A 10447-nucleotide genomic window follows, 5' to 3' on the forward strand; every position below is an offset into this window, starting at 1 on the left:
GGATGTTGTGTTCAGTGGACTCAGAATAATAACAGATTATCTTGGTGCGGTGCGGTGCAAGCAACATATATACAATAAGAAGCAACATAAGAACTTCTCTACGAGAAGAAGAAGTCGAACCAGTCATAGACATGAAGGAACATAAGTACGTCATGGTCACAACATGGTCATCATTGCCCAAGCAGCAAACTGAATTCGAAGAAAACAGTTTTGAGGGCTCCTAGACCACTATCACTATTTCTTTGCGTTCGCGACGAAAGAAATGTAAATGTCAACGCTAATGTCATGCATGTCGACCTGTCAAGTGTGTCAACCTGTCAATGTCAATAAAATCAAAAACAAAAAGTTCACCAAAAGTGTAAATTATAAATTGTATTAAAAACTATGCATGTAACAGAAATTAAAATGATTTAGATGTAACAAAATACCTACGCTTGAAGTAAACTTATAAAAGAAATTTCAATCATTACTTAGTAATTCTGGGGTAAGTAACAATAATATAATAATGTAGTGCATTTAATCCTAAACCTGTTTTTAATCCCCTTTAGAAACGAGAATTGAGTTGTTATACCACCACCAACCATCAAATACCAGCTAAAGAAAAGTTGAAATATAAAATGAGTACCTACTCCAAACTTTTGATGACCTACTAACCAACTTTATATTTATACAATTTATACATACAGATTTACAGAAATCTTTGAGTATTTAGTGTAGTATGTATCTAAAGAATTTGTAAAGTGGAAAATTATGCTTCGAATTTGATTTTACCGTAACCTTGAATTTGAATGCAACATGTATGAAGTTTACTAGGTCAAAGATAAGAAGGCCAAGGATCACAGTTGTTTATTAATGTTGGGATAGGTTTCAATTTCTAATTATTATTATTATTATTATTATTATTATTATTATTTGCATACATATGCATAATACATATTGCTAGTCATAGGCTGCTGGTATGCCATGACCAATTAGAAAGTACTTAATTAGTAAATTGCTGTTTCATAGATTTCTTCTAATCACTTACACATTTGGATCTTATGTACTCTATTAGAGACTCAGTCAGTTATTGATCCTCTTTTGCTTACAGAGATTTAATCTGTAGACTTATTTTTTTCAGATAATACCATGGAATATGCAAATGGGAACCTGCGGACAAAAGATGTGGTTTCTAATCAAACACCACCGTCCCCACCAAAACAGAATCTACAGGACAGCCACATCTTGACTGTGCTAATATGTGCTATCACTATACCTCTATCCATGTCTTTATGGATCATTAATATTTTTTATGCAAAATTTATAAATAGACACAGTTATGATGGTGAGTTTTCTACTCTGAAAAATTTAGATATATTTTTAAGAATCCAATTTATTCCATTAATTCCTTTTCAATTTACACATTTGATTCAAGTTGTATGTTAGAATGTGCTAAAAATTCCTATATTTATTTATTTTATTCCAGAACCAACAGTGATATCACCAGCGCGATGGCTAGCTGCATGTTTTGTACCCATGATGGTGGCAGTGTATGGGTACAGAAGGAAGAGTGTGGTCCTGAGCGGGGCTGCATTTGGATTCATTGTTGGTTTTGTTCTGACTTTGAGCAACTACTGCTTCATGGTGGCTCTGCTCACTATGTTCTTGTCTTCCTCTAAAGCCACAAAGTTCCGGTCACATTTGAAGAGGAAATTTGAAGAAGACTTTAAAGAAGGTCAGTTGATCATTATCATGATACAATGATATAAAATTAACTTAATTCTGTTTTAATAATAACTCCTGTTATATCTATAACATACTTAAATTAAATATGTAAAAAAGGGCATTCATTCCTACATTGTTTTAAATAAATACATTTTTTTTCCTAATAAGTTGATAACAATGTTAGTTACCTATTTGTATAAATTCCAGGTGGCCAAAGGACCTGGATCCAGGTGCTCTGCAATGGCGGCATGGCGACGCAGCTGGGACTGCTGTATCTGCTGGATGTTGGAGCTTCCGAGAGGCCCATCGACTTTGTGAAGGACTATAGAGCTTCCTGGCTCTCTATTGGTGTACTTGGTGAGATTATTGTGTATTTTTATTATTTTCTTCATGAGTAATTGGCCATTATAGCAAAGGCTAATACTTATGAAATTGTGAAGCATAAGAATATTTAATTATTTTGTAGTTTCATGAATATAATATGATAAAATATTTCTACTCCATTAAAATATAACTGATAATTGCTTCAGCAGAATCTGAAATATCATAAATATAGAAACAAATTAAATCTTCTAAAAGCACTAAATCACCAAATATCCCTCTTATTACAGGTGTAATAGCATGCTGCAACGGCGACACATGGGCATCAGAATTGGGCTCAGTGCTCGGCAAGTCTGACCCTTACCTCGTCACAACCTTCAAACAAGTGCCCAAGGGTACCAATGGAGGAGTAACAGTTGTTGGCACAATCTGCAGTACTGTCGGGGGGTTGGTAGTGGGGTTGTCGCAGTACCTGGCACTATTCTACTTCTCCGAGGCAGCCGCCTGGCAGTATGCTCCTCCGCAATGGCCACTGATCGTTTTCGGAGCGCTAGCTGGATTCCTAGGCAGCCTGATTGACTCCATTATGGGGGCGACTTTACAGTTTTCAGGTAAATATTCTGTGTTATTTAATTATAACTAAATTTTCTAGGTAATGAGGATAATGGTTTGTAAATAGGGTGGTACTTGGGTAAACAAAAAATAGTAATGGGCATGTGGCTTACTTTACATAAAAGAATAGTACAAAGATATTCTTTTAGCTTCACATTATCACCATCTAAATGCCACGGCCAAAATTGATTTCATTTCGTATATTGATCGTGTTAGTTTCAGTTTTCCCTGTAACTAATATGGGTGAAATTGTTTTGTGTGCATGTTTGATTGTTTAGTTATTATATGGGTATGGATTAGGTACCTACTGTTTGATCAGTACGCAACTACGCATGTAATACGCATGTTTATTCAATTATAAGTTTAACAACTTGCATTGTTTTTTGTTCCAGGATTAGACAAAGATGGCAAGATCGTGTCCCATTCCAGTGTCACAGTAAAACACATCAGTGGCACCAACATCCTGGACAACCACAGCGTCAATCTCATCACCACAGTCATTATGGGCATACTAATGCCCACAATTTGCAAATCTTTCTGGCCGTTATGATCATCGTAATCACGAGATTGTATTGATTTTTTTTTTACAAATGAAATACCTACTTCACCCTTCAAGGTAGCTACAAAAAATGGTTGGATGTGTCGGACAATATTTTTAGATTTATAGTTATTTATTTTTTATAATATTTCGAAATGCTACATTAACATTCCAACAAGAATGAACTTATTTGGAGTAGATCGAGTAAAAACTCAATCAGAAATACTTTCAAAATTGTACTTAAATTAGCAGTACTTCTTATTTACATTAACATAATATGTTATTTATTTATTTAATCTCAATAAAACGCTTTATTGTGTGTGCGAAGTTTGATTCCGCACCTGTGTTACGTCTATGGTGTATGATCATTGTGTTAGTTGATCGTAGGAAACCGTATAGAGAGTATTATGTTCCTTGGTAGATGGAAACTGGAAAGCTATTATTTTCGACAGCATCTGACAAAGAAGAAGAGTGAAAAAAATATGTAAGTGTTCCTAGGGTTTTCCTCTTGACCATTCTCAACATCCTGACAATACCAGCGAGTGGCTCGTCCGTCAGGTCAACCCTGCTAGTAGCGGCAACCCAAAGATGGTGCATTCATAGTGAAAGCTGAAGCTGTGGCTAGTGATAATTTTTCTCAATGTAACGCGTGTGAACTGTAACGTGGCTAAAAAGTTTAATGACCGAAAAGTTTAAAACTTCTCATGTCGTGAAGTTTGAAAAGTTTAGGCCATAAGAAGTACTTATGCTCCTTGGGTAGGCTAATAAGGGCCAAATTCACGGGTTGCATAGAAATCTAAGTTTTATTAAACTACGATTTCATTAATCACGATTGCCGATTTCGTCTAACTGAGTAACTGCGTTTAGAGTAACCTGAAATTCATCGGTGCTATTTTAATCTCGTTTACGTCACCGGTGTTTCGGCTACAGACGAGCCAGCAACACTGAAATGCGTTTAGTTATTGCGTCGCGCCGTACATACTTTTTGCGTATTTTGATTTCGAGCAATGGAGTAACAAAACGTTTTGACGCATTATAAAACAAAAAAAATATATATGTCGTTGTCAAAGCGTTGTTATTTGCTCAGTGGTTTGTTTATGACGTTTGACAATGACAGCTTTCTATAACTGCGTTTAGCAACGCTAACTGGCCAATTTATGACAGTTACAGCTGTAACTGCGTTTTGCTCTAATCTTGGTTAATATTGGTCGGTGAAAATCGAAATGAGCGTATAAGCTCGTTTAGAGCATAAACTGCGTTTTCGATCCTTCTAACGACGTTTAATTACTTCGGTGAATTTGGCCCTAAGTTGTAAAATCAGTTGTCTGTACTTGAGGCATTCTTCTGAGATTCACATAGCTATAGTGTTGTGTAAAATAAAAATAAAATATCGATGTAAATAAAAACCGGTAAATAAATTATCGACATATTGACTCACCTCTAATCAAAATAATCTGTGGTCGCCTTGGCACTGACATATGTCAAATAAGTAGTGGATTGGATGTTTTCATTCATGTTGTTCTATTTCTTTGTTTTGTAATTGAATTGTATATTGTTAAATCAGTGTGACTCATACGGGAACAGATGTGAACTAAGTTATCACACTACTTAAACGTTTAAATTAAGGCATGTTTCGTGTTCAATACGGTTTTAACAAGCCTTAAATAACTAATCATGTCTTCATCCATAGAAGAAAGTCCGATTATCAATTCGGACATCGAAAATGATGTCACGAATGACCAAAGGAACTTGGTGGAAAGCGATAGAGGTAATAATTTGTTTATGAAACAACTACGTAATCCATATCAACAAAAAAAGTCCTGGAAACGAACTGAAAGATTACTTAATAAAACTAAGTTAAGGCCTTGGTTCTGCGACCTTAGCAGTTTTTCACGATCCATTTAACAGCTATTTAACTTCCTCTGTTTTTGTACTTAACAACCTGTCTGTAATGTTTTTCACAAACGCAGAAGAGGAGACTACAGGATGGATCAAAAGCCGTACAGTCCTTGGTATTATGGGCTTCCTCGGGTTTGCCAATGTGTATGCGATGAGGGTGAACCTGTCAGTGGCTATAGTAGCCATGATCAACTCCACGGCTCCACTGCCATCCAATGACTCCACCCTGGATGTCTGTCCTGCGTCAGCACCCAGTAATACTTCCATACCAGCTGTGAGTTTCAACATTTTAATATTTTAAGCTAAATATATAGCTTAACCCATCATTGGAATAAGATAGGGTGTCTACTTTATGGATATAAGCATAAAGAGAAAGTTTATCACATGATAATATTTTTTTTCATTGTGTTAAAGCTTGAAATGATAACAAAATTATATCTTGGTGAATTTAGTATTGTTTTCCAGCAACTGAAAAATATATTTTGTTTATTTCAGAAACCTGGTGAATTCAATTGGAGTGCTGAACAGCAGAGTATTATTTTAGGATCATTCTTCTACGGATATGTTTTAACTCAGGTAACTGATAAATATTAAACATTACAGTCATGATCTTGCACTTTAAACTGTAATTATTCTTATAAAGAAAATATTTCAAGTGATTAAATCACAAAATACGATTTTTTTGGCACCAAGTTATTTCTTTGGAAAGTCCTTAAAACATTAAAAACTTCTAGGTCCCAGGTGGCAGAATAGCAGAGATATTTGGAGGCAAGCTAGTGTATGGCATAGGGGTGTTACTCACAGCCATCTTCACAATCCTGAGTCCGATTGCTGCATACACTGACTTCAAGTTCTTCATAGCGGTGCGAGCCCTGGAGGGCCTGGGCGAGGGAGTGACGTACCCCGCCATGCACGCCATGTTGGCTCGGTGGATACCGCCTAATGAACGCTCCAAATTTGCTGCTTATGTCTATGCTGGTGAGAAAAACATTGATTTAATTTTGTGTCAAAGAAGTGGAAAGAATTATAATTTGAACAAGTAATAATAAGTATATTCTTACATAACTGGAAAGTCTGACGAACTAGGTTAAAAAGCCATGCTCTTGAATTTACAGAAATTAACATAAACTGCTACTATAATGGATATAATATATAAGTAATGTATATACAGAAAAGTGCTATTCAAGTAAACCAGGTGCAGAAATACATTTCCTGACTGTGTGAACTATGTCATAAAACATCTTTAATATTTTTTCAGGTTCTAACATAGGAACAGTGGTATCCCTCCCAATATCTGGATGGCTATGTACACTGGATTGGGGTGGCGGATGGCCTCTTTGCTTCTACCTCTTTGGAGGTCTTGGTGTCCTGTGGTTCATAGCGTGGATGTTCCTTGTCTATGACACGCCACAGTGCCATCCGAGGATCTGCCCCAAAGAGGTTGAATACATCAATTGGACTATTGGACCGCAGGTAAAGTTTAAACCTTCAGGTTAATATATTCAACACCATCATAATAATTATAATTTATCTCCAATCCGCTTGCCAAGTGGGGAGATAAATAAAACAACCTCAAAGTGTTGACTGTGTGGTTGAGTTTTTATCATAATACAATTCAATTACTAGACTACCTAGTCATAATTAGAACCAGTTATCTATTACCGATCATGAGATTCACGATTCGAATTACCAAGATTTACATGATATAATAATTTGACCTTTCAATCTGCACTTACAAGCCAAATAATTATTCGATGCATAGTTCATATACATGCATGAAAGACGAAATATGTTTGCGCAGCTCTTATCAAGTTACTGAGCGTAAAACTGTGCCAGTGAGTCATGCAGTGCAGATCACATTCTGACATGGCCTGTGAGTTATGTACGATTTGGCCTAATATGGAGATCAAGTAGATGTTAACGATTATGATGATGAATTATCTTGACTTTTGCTGCTAAATGAAAAGCATTTATGTTTATCTTGGAATACATATTTTATGGTATACCTAAATTAAAATTAAGCGAAATGTGTTGTAACTCTCAAATTCAGGTTCTACATTTGGTTACCAGTAAAATGTGTCATTATTTGCTAGGGTCATAACACGCCAAACATATCCCATAAATCCCACGGGAAACCTTTTGAAGCTATGAAGAATAAAAATGCTGCAAATTTGCACTTAAATTTTCATCAGCGTCCTACATATAAGTTTTGCTATAAGCAATAAATCCGCCTTTTTGTATTTTTTCTGTTTTGGTCCAAATAAAGAGGATTGTAATTGGATTTGTAATAAGTAATTTAACTGTTTTCAGGAGGACAAACACAACGGCTCCATACCCTGGCTGAAGTTCCTGACATGTGTCCCTCTGTGGGCGATTCTCATAGCGCAGTGCGGGCAGGCCTGGCTCTTCTACACGCAGCTCACAGAATTGCCCACCTACATGAGCAATATACTGCACTTTGATATCGTATCTGTAAGTGTTTAGAAACTAGTGCAGTGTTTCAGTTTATCATCCTAACTATATAATATAAATGCTATACATATGGTCTAGACTACTCTAGACCCTGAGAAAGAACATACAATAAGAACATTCCCACGGGAAAACTTTTTAAGGCGAAGAGCACATAGTATATAATTCAGCCATAAGTTGTTGTATGATAGATATTGCTGAAAGCGCATAAGCATAATAATATAAGCATATAAGCATAAGCTTGGGCCACCACACTGACTAAAGTTTTGACGAGTTCGATACCCCGCCGGGATATTATTGTTCAAATGCAAGCTTACCAACCTAAATTCATTAGTGCAACACGTGAGTGTGCAATGTGTATTTGAAAAACTACTATCTCTTCCAGTGATTCCTTATTGTAGGCGAGCAAAAACTGATTTAGAAACAAGTTCTTTATCTATATCTCTACGTTTCCAGAACGCGTGGCTGTCAGCCCTGCCGTACCTGACGGCGTGGATCGGGGGCATCCTCATCAGCACATTCGCGGACTCGCTGCTGGCTCGCGGGTACATCTCGCGGCTCACCAGCATGAAGCTGTGGAACACTGTCGGTGAGTGATGTCATACCACGGTAGTCAGGCTTGCCATATCCATCCATATGTTGCCTGCTATGATAATCACAAAATGTGTTAGGGAAACTCTGAGCTGCGGCTGTCAACAGACCGCTCTAATTAATGTGTAAAATGATATAAATAAATCCTTTCTTATCCTGTTTATGAAGACTGCTAAAGGTGTTTTTGGTCAATCATTACCTAATATACAATAAATGCAATTTTTCTCTATAGACAATACGTGGCAGTAGTTACAGACGTACGGTCAGCTGCATAATTCGTTATACAATTTTGTACCTTGTCAAACTGACAATCCGTCAATATTTCAATGGATGGATAGGCGGTTTCAGATTGACAAGGTACAAAAGTGTATAGCTACTTATGCAGCCGACTGTACCTTCACAAACACACAGTATAATATGAACTTACAAAACCTCCTTCACTCTGCAGCGGCGTTCATCCCAGCGTTCGGTCTGCTGGGCATCGCGTGGGCGGGCTGCGACCGCGTCGCCGTCACCACGCTGCTCAGCGTGACGGCCGCCTTCGGGGGCGCCGTGTATGCTGGTATGTAATAACATACTTTAAATGTACCATACCATACTTTAAATCTACGTTCTGATTTAATAAATGCCGTTAATAATGATTTTTTATGTCTAGGTCCCTGGTTCGGTTGTAGGTTAAGTGTAAACGATAAAGAAAGAAGGATTTATTAAATTTTATGAATATTATTAAGTAAGGAATATCATTCAATAAATAGACAAAAGCTTGCGATAGTGGTGTCTCAGTATTGGGTAGGCGTAAGAAAAAGTAATCTCGCTGCTTTTACTTACGCCTACCCAACACTCAGAGCATGGCCAATAGTATGACTGGTGCTGATTGTTATAATAGAACCTTCAGATGCCGGAGGATCCAAACTCCTCGGTGGCTCCATATATATTGGATGTAAATAAGAAGCAACTAAATCAATACCCGAGTTTACCACAACATTTCCTCTAACCCCATACAAAAAAAAGCTCACATTCTCCTTTAATCACAACCCAATATACAGAGAATTATACACCTTAACTTCATACTAAAATAAACCCCCCACCCCCCTCCAGGCAACCAGATGAACCACATCGACCTGTCGCCGCAGTTCGCGGGCACCATGTACGGCATCACCAACGCCACCAGCAACATCTGCGGCTTCCTCGCGCCCTACGTCATCGGACGGATCATTAGCAGCGAACAGGTGATTGTTGATAGTCAGCAGGTATAGAAAAGTTCACGGATGATGACCAGTGCCACAGTATAATAAAGAGTACTAGCGTACAGAGTGGTAGTCTCTGCCTCCCACCCGCGCACGGTTTCCCTTTGTAAGGAGGCGCAAAGTAAGAACAACTTTAATGTGCGAATGAACGTTTATTGTCAGTATACATGCATTCATGTTATATCCTACAGAAGGGTTGCCACAGTACACCATCAATAGATGTAGCATGTTTACCGCACTCGCACACGCACGGTACGTGTTCAATTACACAAGCTTAGAATTTGGGCGTTCGAAAGCGTTTGTTTGATACATTTGGTCGTTCGTGATCGAGGTTTGCTCAGAAGTTACTGAGGATCTATGGAAGTCCATACGTCACTCGGGAGGCTGTCTTCATACACTACAAGACTTTCATGTTTCTAAATGAACTTTTTTCACCCACAGCAAACCCTGGGCCAATGGCGGGAGGTGTTCTACCTGGCCGCAGCCGTAGACCTCGGGGCCAATCTCTTCTACCTATTCTTCGCGAGCACGGAGGAGCAGGACTGGTCCAAGTCAGACGACGACATGACCGCGTCGGCTCCCGTCGAGAGCATCATGTTCCCGGAGTCCTAGTTGTAAACTGTGAATAAATATAAACTATGCCACGGCTAAAGGCGTGGTCCCATTGGTGCGTGGTGTCGACGCTGCTGAATATCTTTGTATGACAGTTTAGGGGACGACGCAATGTACTAATGGGGTCTCATATTAATGTGGGTAACGTCAGGTGCTTTTAAGACTGCTGAAATGAGGGTGAGAATTTTGATACGAAAATTGACAGATGCTTCTGTCTCCCTCTTGGGTGTTATCGGAAGATGGGATGAATATATTTTTGTAGTGTATGTTTTGTGGGAAATTTTGATGGTGAAGGAATGTGATATTTTAGTGGAAGGTGTAAAGTGAAAAGGTTTGTAAATGGAACTTCATTGTTAGAACTGTTTCTATGATAAAATGTGTAATAATATTAATTAGTATTTATACATAGCCAAAGATACCATGTCCAAACTGAGCAGCACCACATAAAAGACAA

At 37.9% G+C, this 10447-nt stretch overlaps 2 protein-coding genes across 2 annotated transcripts; both read left to right on the forward strand.

Moving 5' to 3' along the window:
* The first annotated feature begins 321 nt into the window (after positions 1 to 321).
* LOC105393184 (transmembrane protein 19) lies at positions 322 to 3494 on the forward strand. Its single transcript, XM_038114956.2, has 6 exons — positions 322 to 484; positions 1121 to 1324; positions 1466 to 1714; positions 1912 to 2061; positions 2316 to 2636; positions 3030 to 3494. The coding sequence occupies exons 2-6, from the start codon at positions 1129 to 1131 to the stop codon at positions 3185 to 3187; spliced, it is 1074 nt and encodes a 357-aa protein (XP_037970884.2). The 5' UTR covers positions 322 to 484; positions 1121 to 1128; the 3' UTR covers positions 3188 to 3494.
* A 1156-nt stretch (positions 3495 to 4650) lies between these two features.
* Positions 4651 to 10447, forward strand: LOC105386776 (sialin). Its single transcript, XM_038114954.2, has 10 exons — positions 4651 to 4943; positions 5146 to 5348; positions 5570 to 5650; positions 5809 to 6052; positions 6333 to 6547; positions 7385 to 7546; positions 8000 to 8132; positions 8583 to 8696; positions 9233 to 9363; positions 9823 to 10447. Exons 1-10 carry the CDS (start codon positions 4850 to 4852, stop codon positions 9991 to 9993), a joined length of 1548 nt encoding a protein of 515 aa, XP_037970882.1. The 5' UTR covers positions 4651 to 4849; the 3' UTR covers positions 9994 to 10447.

The sequence above is a fragment of the Plutella xylostella genome, chromosome 8, assembly GCF_932276165.1.
Source record: "Plutella xylostella chromosome 8, ilPluXylo3.1, whole genome shotgun sequence".
NCBI classification, from domain to species: Eukaryota; Metazoa; Arthropoda; class Insecta; order Lepidoptera; family Plutellidae; genus Plutella; species Plutella xylostella.

Excerpts from the sequence above, each read along its gene's own strand:
- LOC105393184 (XM_038114956.2), top strand. The coding sequence starts at position 1,129 with ATGGAATATGCAAATGGGAACCTGCGGACAAAAGATGTGGTTTCTAAT. Across the intron at positions 1,325-1,465 it reads AAATAGACACAGTTATGATG|AACCAACAGTGATATCACCA; the intron begins GTGAGTTTTCTA and ends ATTTTATTCCAG. Across the intron at positions 2,637-3,029 it reads GGCGACTTTACAGTTTTCAG|GATTAGACAAAGATGGCAAG; the intron begins GTAAATATTCTG and ends TTTTTGTTCCAG.
- LOC105386776 (XM_038114954.2), top strand. The coding sequence starts at position 4,850 with ATGTCTTCATCCATAGAAGAAAGTCCGATTATCAATTCGGACATCGAA. Across the intron at positions 5,349-5,569 it reads GTAATACTTCCATACCAGCT|AAACCTGGTGAATTCAATTG; the intron begins GTGAGTTTCAAC and ends TGTTTATTTCAG. Across the intron at positions 6,548-7,384 it reads ATTGGACTATTGGACCGCAG|GAGGACAAACACAACGGCTC; the intron begins GTAAAGTTTAAA and ends AACTGTTTTCAG.